The sequence below is a fragment of the Phoxinus phoxinus genome (assembly GCF_949152265.1).
Source record: "Phoxinus phoxinus genome assembly, chromosome: 14".
In the NCBI taxonomy this organism is placed as follows: Eukaryota; Metazoa; Chordata; class Actinopteri; order Cypriniformes; family Leuciscidae; genus Phoxinus; species Phoxinus phoxinus.
Window position 1 is genome coordinate 29,522,639 of NC_136889.1, and position 19,260 is coordinate 29,541,898.

A 19,260-nucleotide genomic window follows, 5' to 3' on the forward strand; every position below is an offset into this window, starting at 1 on the left:
AACCTGGATGTTAAATGCAGAAAGGCGAGTGAAAATGTCACTGAAGTATGTGTGAGTGTTTATGTCTGTGTGTGTGAGAGAGTGAGTCATTCTATCCATCTGTGATGTGGAAATTTACAAAAAAAAAAAACACTCCTTTTTCCTCGCTTTTCCCTCGTACAGTTTGAGAGATCGCACCCCTTTACTCCCCGGTGAGCGCAGGAGGGCACAAGAGGGTGAAGGGGTGAGATATACATTACATCAGGAACAGGACTGATTGTCCATCTGAACATGTCACTCATTTTTATGCTAAAGCATTACCTCTTAACAAGCTGAAATGTTCTCTTACATTTCGAACACACTCTTATTAGTCACCGAATGTAACGTCTGATTAAAACTGGAGACTGCCGTTTCCTTTCTGTGATGTCATTGTTGCTTCCTGTTGTTTATCTCCTTTGTCCTTCCAAGGACACTAGACATTTATAACAGAAGACTTATTTTTTACTCAAATCTTTGGCATTTTAAGTCAACATATTTTAGAATTCCTTGCATTACATAGTCTTTCTTAACTTGATCAAGACGAACAAAGACATCAAAATCACGGTATAATACTGAAAAATATATATATATACTGAAATTCTCTGAACCATAAAATATTCCTGTACTGTTTGAGCAATGGATTTCCATGACCTATCCAGTTGTTCATGATCATCACTGTATAAGGATTTTTCTTTAAGAACCTTTTTACAGAGGAGGATTTCTCTTTCTATGCGAAGTAATTTAGGAATATAATTTAAAGCAGAAAATCCAGTCTGTTCCTCACATGAAGCTTGGAGTGTGTCAGATCTTTCTTGAATAGAGAAGATTTATGTGATGAATCAAAACTTCACCTTTTGTGTTTCCCAAAAAAATAACAGCACTTTTATTCAACCTAGGCTTCTTAGCAAAACTCCAAACACACAGCCATCTAGTAGACAGTCCTTGCTGTATTTTAAAGGTGACATATTATGCCACTTCTCACAAGATGTATTATAAATCTATGGTATCACCAGAATGTGTCTGTGAAATGTCAGCTCAAAATACCCCCCAGATCATTTATTATAGCTTGTCGAAGTTGCCCCTTTTTGGGTGTGAGCAAAATCGCGCCGTTTGTGTGTGTCCCTTTAAATGCAAATGAGCTGCTGCTCCCCGCCTCCGTTCAGAAAAGAGCCGATCCTTTAGAGAGACTCTGTAAGATTGTAACTTTTAGACGCAGATATGGACGTTTCTGAATGGTTAGTGGATACATGGATGTAGTTGTTGTGGAGTTGCATTGATTCATCTCATCGACTTGCATGCACTGTCATGTTTAACTTTTACACAAGTTGGGAGCTGTCAGACTGAGGTCTTTATAAGACAGCTGTGACATGTTTTGGTCAAATAGTGTTCAGTGCTCGTCTGAGCAGCAACAACAGAACCGTTTACATGCTTTGCTCGAACTTTTGCCATTTCGGTAGAACTGGTTACACTGTTGTCGCTTGTGAAAACCAAATGGAGGCGCCGTGGGTGGATACGAGCAGATTAAGGGGCGGTAATATTATAATAATATCCCCTTCCTACGTCAGAAGGGGAGAGGAATCTGATTGGCTTATTTTTTGTCATGCTTGCAGTGAAAGGCTTACCATAACAAAGTTACTGTGTTGTCACTTTTCACGTTTTCAGGGTTGGTAGATGCACAGGGGACACAATTATAGCACTTAAACACAGAACAAGTCAGATTTTCATGATATGTCCCCTTTAACATTGTTTTGAGGACATAAAAGATCACAATCTCTACGAATCACTTCAAAAGTAGATCGTGGATCATGTCTTCAAGATTAGTCACGATATAAAATCATCAGATCGCAAACCCCTACAGCAACGCTTATTCCATTTCACAAAAATGATGATTATAGGGGCAGATTGTCAATTAATAAAGACTTCTTTTGCGTAAACAACATGAGGGTGAGTTAATGATGACAAAATTTTCATTTTCATTTCAGATGAAGGGTGTTATCAGACTGTTTTTTTTTCTAAGAGCAATAACTAGTCATTGAAACAAAACAAAACAAGAACCAAAACTACACAAATGTAGTCACGACAAAATTTCTATGACCCTGGAAACCCAAAATATAACCTGCATGATTCAAATAAATCCGCAATTTTCCCTCCAGTCACCCAATGCAGTTGTTCAACCAGTGATAGTTAGCCGGTCATCTTTTCCAAGTAAATAACTGAGAATATTTAGCATGTCTCTTTAGCACGCTGGGACATCTACCATCTGGCTTCTCGGGGGAAAAATAGGGTCATAGAATTACAGGCATTTACCAGACATAATGTGAAGCGTGCGCGCACACACACACACACACACACACACACACACACACACACACACACACACACACACACACACACACACACACACACACACACACACACACACACACACACACACACACACACACACACACACACACACACGCACACACACACACGCACACACACAACAGAATGTATGAAGGCGGCGAAAGCCACGACTCCCTCTGCTCGCTGGCGTCCCAGGCTGGAAGGTGTCTCAGTTCGGCCTCTCTCCCATCTGTGCGACAGTGGGCGTCAGGCCAGCGTCACACCCCACCGCCACCAGCCAACAAACAACTCTCCGAGCGACACACAGGTGACACGCCATCAGCCATCCTTTCAATTCCAGCTCCATTCAAACATGTCACACACGCTCATTCAATTGTTATGGCCTTTTAGAGGGAATCATAATGGAGAGAAAAATGGTCACACTTTATTCTAGTGTCATTGTTCATGTTACATGTCACATGTCAGTAATGCATAATGCAACTAACCCTAAATCAAACCTAATCCTAACCCTATAGTAAGTACATGTATTAATACTCAGCACTTAAATGTATAATTACACTGTAACAAGGAGACTTTAAAATAAAGTATAACCAAAAATAAATAAATAAGAAAAGCAACAACCCCCAAGTGCTTTTGTGCTGCACTCACCCATGAACAAGTGTCCAACTTGTATTGACTAACAACAACAAAAAATATGTGTGCAGTTCAATTATGGCAAACTCACAGGGTAGCATGGCTAAATAAATACTGGTTCATCAACACTGATAGATATATAATTTGCATTGTGACAAAAAAAAAAAAAATTTTTGAGAGAGAACTAACCCTTTAAATTTCAGTATGTTCCTCAAACAAAACTGTCCTATCATATGACTTCTGAAAACTTAATTTTTATGATACTTTCATGGTGTTTTTCCCTTTTTTTAGAGCTTGACAGCCACTGTCACTGTATGCTTTCATAGTATGGAAAAGAGTAAAAGAAAGAAACTCAAACAGGTTTGGAGCAACACATGGGTGAGTAAATGACCGAATTTAAATTTTAAAGTAAACTAACATTATAAATGATTCTTTAACTAAATAAATGGTCTTACATGGATTTAATTTAACTTCACAAAGGTTTCACAAGATTCCCCAGGTTTTCCACACAATGAACCCATCACAGGAAGACTTGCCTCAAACTCACTTGTTTTATGGTCAGTCCAGTCAGACACTTCAAAAAGCTAGCCTAGTTCCACACAAATTAAATTTTTCCCTTTAAGATTGAGCTGAGAAACACCTAAATGACCTTGACACAAAACAAAACACAAAGTACAAATATATTTCCAAGCTACCCATATTAAAAGAAACAAAGCCACTGGGATTCTTTAGGTGTCTTCCGAAGGGCCAGCAAAAATACCCATTCAGGGGTTCCTTGAAGATAAAACGTCTCCAAGTTCCAGTTTACAGAAGTAACAATGACAAAACTTGTTGCAGAACGTCTATGGCTGGGTATTTTAGTGTTCGTGCAGGTCGTCAGGCCACAGAGGAACTGTGGTGAAGTCAGGAGAGAGTGACGGATAGACGGATGTCTCACCATAGTTTAGTCTATTTGATTACAATCAGGGGCACCGGCGTTACAATAGGACACAATGGTTTCCGTACAATGCAGAATTGTCCACGTTCTCTAGGCTTTAAATGATATGTCGCCAGCCACCTCTTCCCAGAGTCTCAACAAGATCAACAATGGACGACTCAGGGAATTATGGCAGCATGGCCACAAATTAATATAAATCCGCAATCTTAGGGTGGACAATATTCCCAAATATCCCCAAAATAGCAAAGACTGATGAAGGGTACTTCCATCCACAAAGCTTGTACTACCAAAAGAGTGTTTATTACTCAAACACACCTTTGTCTAAACCAATTTAAACTCTTTTAACCATTAACCATTTGTTTAATTCAAACAAATCAGAAAAAAAGTTGATCCAAAAACACTGTGCATACAACTACACAATTTGTGTGTTTGTTTTTGGCTGCCACAAAGGCCTGCTGGAAATGTGCCATTTAGCTACTGTGCATTTCAAGACTGAACACCATAAACATAACTTTTGTCAAACATTTCTATTTCTCAGATAATATCACTTAATATCATTGAACACAAACAGTCGATAAACTGACAACATGGAGTTCACATTCTATATTAATGTGCCAACCCTAAGCAGAATAGAGTAAAAACCTTACTTGGTGGAAGAATAGTTTATTATTATTATTCATTATTGTATTAATATATTAAACTACTAACTAACCATTGGTGTCTCTTATGATATTATGTATAAAAACAATAAGGCAGTCAAGTCTGTGTGTAACAGTGATTTTACCAGCATTTACCCCTTACACATGTTAAAAATTCACATACGCAAGACTTGATGGTTTATTATTCAATAGCCAAGATCTCTTGTGCTAATCTGATTCATAATATCAAACATTCTTCAGCCTGTGACTGACACTAGACGAAAATTGATTGACAAATGCATCACGATTCTCTTTCAAATTATCCTACATCGATCCACAAACACATTTTGAAAGAATTTTTAATATTTCAGGGTATTGGAAAGCTTAGGATAAAACATTAATAAGTGGCATACATAAGTACAACACTGCGAAATCATTACAGCAACATCATAAAGAAAACCAACCAATGAACTCATTGCACATGAACCATAATCGCAAGACATAGTTCCATCACAAAAAAACATCACTTTAAAAGTTGGTCATGCACATCCATAAACAATCCACATTAACGACCAAGCTAAAGGCGGCTCTGATGCGGCATTTCATCTGCCTCTGGTTTTATTCTATTCCTATTGGCCAGTCAGCGCAGACATATTTCAGTATGGCGTTTACATCGCATCTTCATACGCAATTATCAGCTCACCACAAATTTGCATCCCTGCACTGATGCTGAAAAACCGAGATGCACCGAGAATCAGATTGTGATCGAAATCGTGTGGACGCCACATGGACCCCACAACCGCCACCTTTGCAATCCAAAGCAGCGCCTTGCGTTTTAAACCTGCAAAGATACGGCAGCACTGACAGACAAACGCAGAGCAGAACGGCACTTGACAACAGAACGATCTGGAAAAACCCGCCTGGACCGGGCTTACCGGCTGTTCTCCGTCATCTCTGTGTATCTAGCGGCAGCGCTCACGGCATCGGCGGGGCGAGCGCTCAGAAGGACGGGGACCGAGCATGTCTGCGTCCAGAAAGCTCCAGCCTCCTCTTCACACACTGTATGATTCAGTCTCCTTGACAAACACTCGGAGAGCTGGAGTATGAGTCATCCACAAGCAGCCATTTCTGCCTTGAGCCGGCGGCCTACAGCACAGCTTTCTCTCTCTCTCGCAGTCTAACGTGCAGAGAATATAATCTCCAGGCAGCGTAAGCTCCAACTCGCCTACACCTCCAGCTAAAGCTATGACCAACAACACCCACACATGCACAGGGTGTGGGCTCAACCGAACATGAACCAGTGCAGTTGGTTACTGTGCCCCTCTACATCAAACAACACACCTACACGCACGCAACGCAACGCACACGAGAGCGGACTCGGAGCCTATACGCTGAGTAAACACCTACATCTTAACCGTCAATCACTGGTGCGAACAGGAGAGCTGGTCCTGGGCGTTTGAGCGTTTAAGAAAAGAGAGAGTGCGATGATGGCTGTTAATAGAGAAAGATGCTTTCTGAAGGCAGATGGTGTAGTTTTGGCATCTACTAGCAAAGGCTAAACCTTGACCCATTGGTTTCTCCATTGGAGGCCTTTCAGAAGTAGCCATGTTTTATGACAAAAAAATGTTTTTGAAAGCAACTTGTACACTGCAAATCTGTCATTTACTACCAGGGGATCTTAAGTTGCAGAATCTGAGCACTTACTATTTAGATAAATGGATGAAAAAAAATGTAAGTTCTGTCGTCATTTAATCACCAGTGGGAGTTAATGGTCACCAAAACTGTTTGATTACCAACATTCTTCACGATGTTGAAGACTTTTGCAGAAGAAAGTCATTTGGAAAGTGGTTTGGAAAGACATGAGGGTGACGGGTGAGTAAATAATGACAGAATATTTTCTTTTTTTAACTGAACGGTCCATTGCATTATGCTATTTTAGTTCCACACTACCATCTCTCCATGGCTGGATTTATTTGATAAAATAAAGCAAGAACCGTAACATTATGAAATATTTTTACAATTTAAAATAACTTGCAAATTGTTCAAATGTAATTTATTCTTGTGACACAAAGCTGAATTTTCATCATCATTACTCCAGTCTTCATTGTCACATGATCCTACAAAAATCTGTATAATAAGCTGATTTGCTGCTCAAGAAACATTATTATTATAATATATTTTTTTCAAAGTTTAAAAGTTTTATTATGGAATATATCTATGAAAGCATAGATACAGTGGAGGGAAACAAAGGCCGGATACCAGTCACTACCTCTTTCTATAAAGCAATATGTTTTTGTAATTTAGTCATTTTATGAAAAGATGATAATAGCTAATAGGTATGTGGAATCTCACATGCACTCCAACCAGTTTGGCCAGGTACTGTTGCTATTTTATGAACATTTAAATTTTTAAGGCATACGCAGCACGTCTGAGCTTCTGAACCAATGAGCTTTGTTCAAGCAAGTACAGTTTAGCTTCTTTTTATGTTTATTGATTCATGTTTATATGTGAATAAAAGCCTAAATTCAATCTGTTCATCATATAAAGCGATCAAGTCTCTACAGAAAATTTGGACTAAACTGCTCAATTCATATGGATTAGTTTTACGATCTCTTTATGACCTTTTTGAAGCATCAAAGTGGTAGTTGCGTAGACTGTCAATGGAGGGACAGAAAGCTCTCAGATTTCATCATAAAGATCTTCATTTGTGTTCTGAAGATGAACAAAAGTCTTACGGGTTTGGACAACATGAGGGTGTGTAAATGATGGGTGAACTAACCCTTTAAGAGTCATAGACTTTGTCTATTTGTCTAAATTTTTTCCCCTTTGCTGATGTAAAGAGGAAAAACAAAACCTTGCAGGCACCGAATTGCATCACAGTTCGGTACAAGAGCAGAATTTGGACAGGAATACAGGACACCCTCGCTAGCGGACATTCAGTAGACATGTGAACACATGACATTTATCACATGAGTGTTGCAAGGTCTCTCTCTCTCTCTCTCTCTCTCTCTCTCTCTCTCTCTCTCTCTCTCTCTCTCTCTCGAACACGTGAATTCTGGGGGATGGGGCACAATCATTTTGCCAAATCTCTCAGCTACAGTGTGCTCTGCTTATGAATATCTCAATTCCAGCTCAATTTGCTTAACTTAATATTAGAAAAACAAAAGGTACAAAAAAAACCCAACAACAAGTGTTTACCTGAAAGCCATTCTACATGCATTAAAGTGATTTTATCAGGTGTGAGGGGTGTACAGGTCCTACCTTATGTGGCTTATTGCTTTTATACAATTGTGATAAAAGACACAAACATTAAATAAATGGTTTAATTTTTTTAAAGACACCATGAAATCAAAATTGACCCTAGTTATTGGATTAATGCATGTTCTTATTTTGCCATAGCAAAACTCTAAAGATAGGACTTTTCACATCTCTGACAGCATATGACACTTAAGTGAAAAAGAGTGTCTGAGTGATTTGACATTAGTGACACCCAGCAGAATTAGTTTGCTTATGTGTGACGAGATTTAAAAACTGAGGGAAAGCTTATCGGTGATTATTGACATCATAGAGGCCATGATGCTTTTTAATGTTTTCCATTTCCTTTAGTGTGTAATGTAGCCTATCTGTGCATGTTTAAGATCTGCAAAGTTACAAAGCTCATAGTCTCCCACGAGAGGGATTTATTATAACTAACACCACTAGTTCGGATTAATCAGCTTGATTTTCTTGCATTTTCTGAATCTGACTCAGGCTCAAACTGATACAGTAAAACCAACAAAATGATTATCCGTTTGTGACACACTCTTGAGGTGTTTGGCCAATCACAATGCACTGGGCCAGCTGGCCAATCAGAAACCGGAGCTCATCAGTGCGTTTCAGACAGATCGGGGATAAAGGTGCTGCAAAAATGTGCAGTGTGAAAATTATTCGTTTTTTGAACATTAAAGTACGTTTATCTATAATACACCCAATAAACTAAATATTGACCTTTTAAAATACTATAGCATAATATGGCCCCTTTAAATTGAAGTGTGTTCTTCACACAACGAGCTCAGAAGCATTTCGCCTAACCACCCCCCACTGAACGAGAAATCTGGCACAGGGCGCACACATAAAAATAAAAAACCCTGAGCAAGTAATGAAAAACCAATATATAAATGTGGGGCCGAGTGGTTTCCGCCCCTTTTGGCAGGTGGGTTAACAGTTGCACCAAACCTGATAAGGGCAGAGAGTGTTACTTCCTTAGATAAGGTCTGTGTAACCCTGCCCGGCCCTACTCTACAAGAGAAGAGAAGGGAAACACAAGACTCGCTTTTAAAAAGCAAGTTTATATTTTATCATGCATTACAATGAATGAACTTTAATGTTGAAAAGGCATTAAATGACAAAGTTATGTGCAAATTATGTGCTCACGGCATGGGCTTAAGTATATTATTACTAATGTAAAATTTCTAATGAGCTCAAAATGGCTATCCCAACATTAGATCAATGACTGGTCCATTGTCATGAACTGATAGTGATCCACGTGTCAAAAGCAGAACTATTATCAACTTGACTTTGTGTCTAACAAAACAAAGCTCATGGAGCAAGAACATCACACAGTAGCCAAAAACAGCCACCTGACACATATTTATCCTATACAGGTCAAAGATTTGGGGTCAGTACATTTGTTTTAAATTTAGTTAATACTTTTATTCAGCAAGGACATATTAAATCTATCAAAAGTAACAGTAAAGGCATTATACATTTCCAATAAATGCTGTTCTTTTGAAGAAAATGCATGACGGTTTCCACAAACATATCAGGTCGAACTGTTTTCCACATTGATAATAATAAGAATCGTTTCTTGAGCAGCAAATTGACATATTAAAAATTATTTCTGAAGGATCATGTGACACTGTAGACTGGAGTAATGATCACAGGAATACATTACATTATTAAAATATTACTGTTTGTATTGTACTGTATTGTGATCAAATAAATGCAGCCTGGCTGAGTATAAGATATTTCTCTCAAAAAAGTCTTACAGAGTCCAAACTTTCCACCAGTAGAGTCTGTGTGAATGTGGCGAGAAGAAGATAAAAAGGAAAACTCTTTTAAACATCCAGTTTAAAACGCATGCACCAGAAATGTAGGCTACCCTTGTTCCCTCACCTTTTTTATTTGAAACACCTTTAAACCATTTTGAACAGAGGTTTTGATTAGCAATGTCAAGTGGTATAACTGTCACGTATGTGGTATAAACCAAGTAAAATAGCATTATCTTACCCCTACATCTATAAATGACCTTACACATTTTAATTGTTTTGAAAATGTTTTATATCATAATGTTCAAGTAAAAACTGCTTAACAAATATCATTAACTTCCGAATCTAATGGTCATAACATTTGACAACCTGAAATAACCTTGATAACAAGGACTGATATTTAAATATGGCTTTAGAGGGTATTTCAAGGTCTTAAATTTGTGTGAAAAAAACAAACAACTTCCTGAATTACATGTGTCACACACACGTCTGGTTAACAAACTTTGTGGGGACTCTCCATGGACGTAATGGTTTTAATAGTGTACAGACTGTATATTCTGTCCCCTTACACTAACCCTACCCATCACACACAACTTTCTGCATTTTTACATTTTCAAAAAACATAATTCTGTATGATTCATAAGCTTGTTTGTTTCCCGACAGTGACACGAGTCCCCATGAGTCAGTGTGCATTCATGTTGAAGTCCCCACCGGGATAGAGAAAACACACACACACACACACACGACTAAACTTGACACCTAAAACATATGGTTACAAGCAGAATAAAGTGCTATTCAGCCATAGATCTCTGTCATATCAACTACATCCTCAACCTGAGAAGGGGGAAAACCAACCCTTAAGGCCAGAAAGGACACAAAGAGAGCTAAATAATGGTGACAAGTAATACCAAAGCTATTGTTCATGTCCAGGTGTCCCGTTGCATTTGATATTCAATTCAGTCTGAATCCTGATTTCGAGTTAACAAACGTGGAGCAGTGGGGCTGAGATTGGGCTCTGACATTTGCCCGCTTCTATCGGCTGGCTTGGGAACGTGTTGGCAAAAGCCTCCTCGTTATCATGCTTTACTATTGAATGACCAGTCACTGGGCTGTGGGAGCACACAACGAATAAAAGAGCGTGTGCAGTCGACTGGACTTCCAGTGGACACATGCGCATTTCCATATGAGAGCACTGAATTTCACAAGACCTCATTTGGCTCGGCAATGCTTTTCGGGAGGGGGAAGGGATGGGCTGATTAAATGAAAAAGAACAACAGGTTCAATAAAGCGCAGATAATGGCTTCCTGTCTGGGCCGTGACAGAAGAGCTATCTGTGTTCCCTTCTCAGCAGGACCACGGAGGGGTGAGAAGTTGACAACGCTTTCATTCTCCGGAGGACTGGGAGCTATGTTTGGACAGGCCGCTTTACAACAGCAGAGTGGCCTTCACAAATAAACCATCACATTTTACTACTTGGCTTGACCAAGAAAACCTTTAAGGAAACAATCAAATAAAAAATTAACAGCCTGGAAGATTGGGCAGGAGCATTTGGCCCTTGCGTCTTTTCCACAGGATGTAAAACGCATTCATAAGAAGCGCAGGACGTCTGATAATGGGAAATAAGAAAAGCACAATATGAACGCCAACTGTAAATCTGTAATTCACCACTTTTCCGTGATATTTTGACAATTGTTTTTAAATATATAGGCTACTGCATATTGTTGAAGAAAAACGTGATATGTAGCCTAATAACTTTTTAAATAATGTAATATGCAATACAATATTGATTTAAGTGTATAAAAACCATTTAAATACATTTAATATAAAAAAAAATCACATTCTTGTGTTCGGCTTGTTGATTGTCTCACATATGTCATCGGACAAACGCTGCAATCTGTATCGACCTAAAAACATTGACTTTTTTCAGAAGTTTTAAGTATTAATAAGTTATTGCGATATCTCGCAGCCCAGAACCATTATTATCACCTCTGTTACTGTATAGTTGCTCAATCATATATTTAAGAGTCTTAAGGAGGACAAAAACTCACTTAACTTATGCAGATGTGTGAAGCACATCCCTGCCAGCTTCGATATTCATTTATTGGTTACATAACCTGAGCATGACTCCTACTAAGGAAGGACCAAAACTAAAGTATAGTGCATTTGGTGGACCTTGACTTGTGTTAACTTGTCTCTTTTTTTATTATTATCTTGTAATGTAGTGCAAGATGTGAAAACTGTGAGTGTGACTGTGACAGATCATCGCCGGTTTCAAACATGATAACGATGAACAGGAACGTTTAAAGTCGTTTGTTGCATTCTTTCTAACAAAACACATGTTTGCCTATTTACTAATTCAAAAGCTCACCTCAAGTACATAAGCATCCCATTAACGATAAATAAATATATAAATACACTTGACTTGAGGTCATAGTATAGCTAACAGTCAATCCTCGGTTTATTACACTTCAAACAACACAACCTGATCAGAATATAAGCAGATTTAAGTAAAGCTTGTTTTTTTTCCCAGACAAAAGCCAGGGAAAGCACTACAGTCCAACATCCTCTTAAAGGGAATTAAATGGCTAACATAACCAATATTAAATCAAATTAAAAGAAAGAGAGACCTAAGGCTCTAAAACCGCTGAGCTTGCTAGTGTAACATTGAGGACTCATCATTTTAAGACATTACGGTTAATTATTGCTGCAGATCAAGCGAGCATGTCAAAAATATCAGACAGGTTGGGATTGGGAAAAGAAGGAGTGCTGTCATAATGATTTTTATTTTCACAAATGTTGTAAAACATCGAACATTATTGTAATCTAGACCATGCAAGAAAGAATATGCATTGACGATAATCATATACTGACATACACAAAGCGATCCTTTAGTTTACGGCACACACAGTCTGTGCCGAGGCGGTTCGTATGAGTCAGAGTGAACATGAGGATCTGAAATTGATTTTTCCTGCGCAGGGCAGGGGATTGGGAATGGTTGGGGACCGGGTGACCTTTCCTCAAAGTCATTTTGCACTGTTGTCTTCTATACTATTTACAGGCAGAGTCAAATGTTAGCTTGGGAACATTTTTACAGAGATCAAAACGATTGGTATGACTGCGTTTGTGTGTTTGAGTGCGGTATCACATTCATCCTCCTGGGTAACAAGCTCCTCAACCTGCTAGTCCCTAAATAGCATGGTAGACGACTATAATGTGCAAACTTACAATCCAATTTTAAAAAGAACTGGGTAACACTTTATTTTACAGTGTCTGTGTTCCATATGTTATATGTAACTGCAATAATAACAGTAAATGATGTATAATCGCATGCAACTAACCTTAAACCAAACCCTAACCATAAATATTTTTTTTAATTCATATTACCATAAATAGCCTAGCCTATATAATTACACTGTAACAAGTCTTAAAACAAAGGGTTACACTTTATTTTGAGGTGTCATTATTGCGGTGTAATTACATATTTAAGTACTGAGTAATATGAATTAACATCATGTGCTTAATATAGGGTTAGGCTATGTTGCATGTAATTAATTATGCATAATCAACTGTTATTACTATGGTAAGTAGCTATGTATAACAAGGACACTAAAATAAAGTGGTGTAACGAAAAATGGTTTGGTATAACTTAAAGACATTTAAAGTGATTCCCATTGTAGCAAGTAGCAGTAACTATGATTAATACCACAGTAACTTTGGCAAGGGTATAACTTATATAACCTGACCTTAACTACCAATGTAAGCAACCTCAGTTAGTTTAAAGTTAAAACCACCTGCATACATAATATTGATGAACGTTAATAAACATTTATCATAGTAACAAGCCCTGAAATAACTATGGTACTTTGGAGTAAACATGGTTGCCGTTGTAACCTTTAATTAACGTCCACCAGTTATTACACAGCGTAATGTGTAATAACTTCATGGACAGTAATTAATGAGTAAGTAAGCTTGGTTTTCATTCGGTAACGCACCTTTTAGATGCACCTGCCTGTGTATGTATTATGTACACGTACACCACTTGCAAAAAGACGTCTACTGACAAAAATGCCGTTTTTTCATGCATCTGTCCATTTTGAGATTTGTTTTTGGCTGTTCATAAAGTTTTTTTCTTTGATAAAAAAGAGATATCCAAATTAAATCCCCTCTGTAAAAACTGGACTCTAATGTCAGAAAAATAAGAATTATGAACCTGACTTCCTCCAATGTTCAATTTTTTTCCTAAAAATGTAAGCAAATTAGTGCACATTTAATTAGACAATCCTTCATTTGCATATTTAAACATTTTAGGATACGTACGTGTGATACATTTTTTTTTTTTTAGCAATTCTTAAATGTAAGCAATCAACCTGGGAAGTATGCTGATATCTATGAGTATTGTTTACCCTACTCTGTCCTCCTGTGGTGTGTTGCCTTGATCGTGTGTTGTCGACGCACGCCGATCGCGCTTATCGCTGAGGCGATCTCTGCAGTCATGAATGGAGCGGCTGAAGGTTACAGCTTTTATGAATGAGTGCAAACAACAACTCCTCTGCCCTTCGCCCTTCCGCTTGACAAGCGGTGGCAGACTGACTCCAATTCATACGTGAGGCCACTATTGTTAACGTGTGACAGCAATTCTGTCACGGAAGGGCCGAATATTAGGAAATACAGCTGAAGACATGACATATATATATAATACAAGGCCTATTAGAGCCAACCGTCGAGTCGGCGAAAAACAATATAGCGTGTGGAGGCGAAGAAACGAGAAAATATGTCGGGCAACCATTACATTAAAAAAGCTGGCGTGTCATTTTATTAAGGGGTTAAATTAGTTAAATGAACATTCTTGAGTTATAATAGTTAAAGCACATTGTTTACAGGCCCAATATAAGATACTAAACAGCCCGAGCAGCAAACCTGCCTCACATATACGCATTGTCACCGAGCCAACAAAGTCAAATGGTGTTTTTTTTTATGAATGAAGCACTGTATGCAAATGAGAACGATTCAAAGCAACTGAGAAGAAAACAAATGGCGGATATATCCGACCAATGCAACTGACTTTCCAGAACATAAAACCACTTCGGTTTGTATGACTATAGTCAATATTTAAACGCGCTCAATTGTTCAAAAAACAAACAAACAAAATGGCTCTGCTGCGCTCAGCAACGTGTGGCGTGCAAATACACATAGGAATGTTTTGAGGAAGGGCCTTTAAAACATCAAATCCCTTTACCAAATATTTCCGATCCACCCCTACTCCATCTTCCCCCCTCCCTCCTTCAGACTATCAGAGGGAGAGGGCCCGATCCCCCTTTCCACTGACAATACCACTCAACATTTCAACGTAAAATAGTTTACCAAACTTTTCCAGCACCATTCTCAGATGCTCGCTGACTTACTTTAACCATTACATATGTGACATGAGAACAAACGTCCAGAACAAAGACAAACTCAACCCCCCCCCAAAAAAAGACATTTCTTTCCAGGTACTTACTCGTTTGGGTGTGTTTCTTCAATCATTTTTCTTGTTTCACCTACAAAAAAATCCCACAATGGGTGCACTCTGTTCGTTCGTCATTTTTTATCCCACTCTTTTCCAAATAATCCCTCAAATTTCGTTCGTCTAAAAAGTGTCTTCTTGTTGCTCTCTCTCCTCTCCTCGTCTCCGTCTTGATGGGTTTTTTCTTTTTTTTTCTCTCCCTCTCTCTCTATTTTTTTTTTCACTGGATCTAACCAGTTGCTGATGAAAACCTTGGAGAATCTTGGACTAAAGAGACCTAAATCAGATCTTCCCGAATAATTTCCCAGAGTTTTGAGTGCTTGAGTGTAGTCCCGAAAATCCTTTAGATGAAAATGCGTTGATGTTGCTGAGGGTGGCCCCGACGAGCCCCATCTCTGATTACTCCATGTTGGATTATTGTGCAGCAACAGCGCGAGCCCAGCGCGAGCACCAGCAGCAGCGCGAGGGGGAGGGGGGAGAGACCGGAAGCGATGACGTCACACTGCAGGCCGAGCGCCTTTCAAATCAGTGGGATTCGTTTTACGGATAGAAGAAGACCGTGGAAGAACGTCTGGCAGGAGCCGAGATCACGATAGCGAACAACTTAAAGGGATACTAAAAAAAAAAAAAAAAAAAAAAAAAAAAAAAACCTTAAGGGATACCCCCCCCCCCCCCAAAAAAAAAGAAATTCGGTCATAATTTACTCACCTTATTGTTCCAAGCCTGTATGAGGTTCGTTCTTCTGTTGAACACAAAAGAAGATATTTCGAAGAATGTTGCTAACCAGTCAGTTGAAGGTAGAAAATACTATGGAAGAAGTCAATGGCTACCATCAACATTCTTCAAAATATTTTTGTTTAATATCAAAATATCAGAAGAAAGAAACTCATACGGATTTTTGGACACAATCGAAGGGGAGTAAATGACAGAATTTTTGGCGTACTATCCCTTTAAAGGAAATGTTATGTTTATGGCTTAATGTCACATTCATACATGCGAAACTGAGCTTTATTTAATAGCGTTCTCTGCAAAAACAAAACAACTCTATATACTGTCCATGCATTAATGGTTTTAGATGAATATGTGTTACATCCATGATTTTGCTGTGATAGATAAATAATCTGATAATAAAAGTTCATTTAGCATTAAGGAGCCAGAAACAATGTCTAATTTGATTGATTTTAGAAGTATCCGACTATATTCTTTGTCCTCTGGTCATGTTGCACTTTCTTTCTTTTTTTTGACTCTGATGTGAATATTTGTGAATTTTATTTATGTAAATGTCATATACAAAAACAAAAGGATATTTGGCAAATCAAATACTTAATGTTTTTTTTATAACTTTGTTACTTTGTTTTTGGAACTCCAATAAATTATGTCATTTGACATGGATGTCCTGATCTTCAGTAACATTAATAAAAACATAACACAAAATGAAAAACCACATCTTTTGGTGTTTCTCTTAGTGAATTCATATAAATATCACTTAACTGTTAAACCACTCTCCAAATAAGCCATGTAGGTACTAGTTATAAGAACTTACTTATAAACTTACATAAACAGGTTATCTATGAATTTGATAGCTGATTGCATGTGTTTTTATTTGTATTTGAAAGATTTATGAATTCGCCTGTGGAAAAAACCCATCTCTTCATGTTTTTTTTTTTTTTTTTTTGTCTACCTTATGTGAGCGGTGATGTATAACATTACACAACAACAAAGGCTTTTTTAAGTGCTACTTTAGTGCACCACTTCCTCCAAAAAGTGTAATCAGGGTCAAAGGTGGACAGCACAGACTCCTTATCTGTGTAACTTCTGACTCGGAGGGAAAGCTGAGGATTAGACACGCTTTGATCAAGGGACCAGAGAGGTATTTTGAGAACTGAGGGGAACGTTCACCAGTGACAGTCCAAATTCCTTATTGATCACTTCAAATCAGGACGGCCCTCAGAAGCATTCCTCATTCAACCTGTTCACTACACAATGACTTCTAGCGAGAGCTGCCTGCGGTGTTGGTCTATAACCACCATTTGCAAATCTCATCAAAGTATCTCAGATGCCTTGAAGTAATCAGGAAGCTGCTTTTTCAGGCTAATACACACTCAAGAAAGCTTCCAACACTTGACAATAGTTAACTACCCTGGCTATCACAATCAACAACTACAGTGATTTTAGACCTACTTCAAGATAAGAACACCATTGTGATGCCCCCCTCCCCTCACAGTCCCATAATCATGTGACATTTTATTCATTGGCAGCTAGGGCAAATGTTTGATCAATGGAAACATTTACAGAAACTGTGTAACATGTGGCCCTCTAGCGGTTTAGAAAAAAACTGCATGGATTTTGCGGAAGAATATTGTTTGGTTGTGCTTCGGCTCTGCGTGACTGTGTGGAATATGATCCTTCACAATAGGTAGGAGGACTAATGCTACATATGGTCGTTTATGGGTTCAATAAAATACCTTACTCACCTGTTGAGTAATAAAAACGCCATCATCTCCACTTCCCTTCGACAACATTTCAAATCCCTCAGTTCTCGCCATCTCTGAAAAGCCAAGCCAATGTTGATTCTAGTTTTCTGTTCGGCGGTTTGTTTAAAACGGGTGATTCCTGGAGTTTGGAGATTTAGATTATCTATGTTAACCCTTCTCACTCGTTGACGACTAACCTCTCTCACCAGACACGCGACGCGTCAAAGCAGCCGGAGCAACTTTTCTCTATTTACGGATATGACGATATATGTACGCGAGTGACGCATGTACGCGATTTCCCAGGAAAACCATAGAAAGAAAGAAAAACGACAGGTCTGAAATATAAACATAGTGAATCTGAGTAGGACAATTGGATGAAGTATTGATGATCTATTGACTATTAATTCTTAACAAAAAAGCACATAAGTATAGCCTACCTCGATCAAGTCAACTTGAGTATGATATTGAGGTAAAAAAAAAAAAAGTAGCAACAAAAAAAATATAAATCACATTCTTTATTTAAATCAGAATTCGCCCGTTACACTACGATACAAATAAAAAAGAGGGGGAAATAAGATCCAGTTACATAAATTGTGATTGGCACTGGACAAGGATATATTTAAAATAATATCGACAATATGTGGTGTCTCTAATTTATGCATGAGACAATATGAGGCAGAACAAATACCAATGTTTGTGTTATGTACTGTTTGAATGTCCAACAATATTATCCATATCAGATTTATTCTCCAACCTTTCTTAAAATAGCATCCCGGCGTTATCAATTCAGGGAATAAATTGAAGCAACTGTCTGATTGAGATTTCAGAAAAAAATTGTTTTATTATACACAGCACTGCATGTGGAAAAAAACTTGAAAAATAAAATAAAAATAAGGACAGCTCAGAGAATAAAAAAAAACTTTACTTAATATATATATGTATATTTATATAAGAATCATAAAACTTCAGTTGCAACTGTTGAACGCATGTTGAAGTGTGCTTAAACTATTTTTAAAGGCAGACAAAGCAGAAGACTGGCACGCCTGATAAATACATTAGCAAAAAATCCCACAGACTCTCAGTTCAATTTCTCAAAACGCACAAAAAAAAAAAAAAAAAAAAAAAAAAACCCACCACACTTCGCATAACTCGAGTCCCTCTTATTATTCTGGACAAGCACATGACTCAGTAACAGGAAAACAGCACAGCATGGACAGACAGAAACAGCAGAAAGGCTTCCCTACAGCTACAGGGCTAAAGCTTCATGACCACACTGGAATTAAAATGACCGCAATAACTTTTGGTTGCTCGGTTTCATTTATCGTAACACTGGCAAAGAAGTAATTTCCCCTGGAAAAAAAAAAAGCATTTTATTTCTGCCCTTACATTACAGGCGGACGATCTGTCTCTCTGTCACCGGACTGACATACAGAACGACACATCCAGTCGTGACCGGGGCTCATTACAGCTTATATTAGTCTTTGCAGTAATACAGAAGTGATGATGGTGTCTGTCAGAACCATTTGTAAGCTTTGGTGTTACTACATATTGCTATTGCTCATCACTGATTGGGTCGTTGCTGTCACGCACTGCTCTCACTCGTCACTGAAATGAACATGCTTGTGTTGTAGTTTAATAAGGAAGTGTTTCTGTAAGAGTTTTTAGAAACACGTTCTAGCTAAGA

At 38.2% G+C, this 19,260-nt stretch overlaps 1 protein-coding gene across 3 annotated transcripts in view; it reads right to left on the reverse strand.

Moving 5' to 3' along the window:
• The window catches only part of spred2b (sprouty related EVH1 domain containing 2b), a 37,152-nt gene extending 19,335 nt beyond the window's left edge, over positions 1 to 17,817 (reverse strand). Inside the window, exons 1-2 of one of the 3 annotated variants that reach the window (XM_079635956.1) lie at positions 17,577 to 17,795; positions 15,811 to 15,844 (exon numbers count right to left, since the gene is read on the reverse strand). Coding sequence is in view for 2 of the 3 variants with exons in the window: in XM_079635955.1 (XP_079492081.1) it covers positions 17,577 to 17,602 (26 nt within the window). In the remaining variant the exon portion in view is untranslated. Of the gene's footprint in view, positions 1 to 15,096; positions 15,550 to 15,810; positions 15,845 to 17,576 lie in introns of those variants that run through there. The other 2 variants (XM_079635955.1, XM_079635954.1) reach the window with 2 other exon arrangements.
• Positions 17,818 to 19,260: the final 1,443 nt, after the last annotated feature.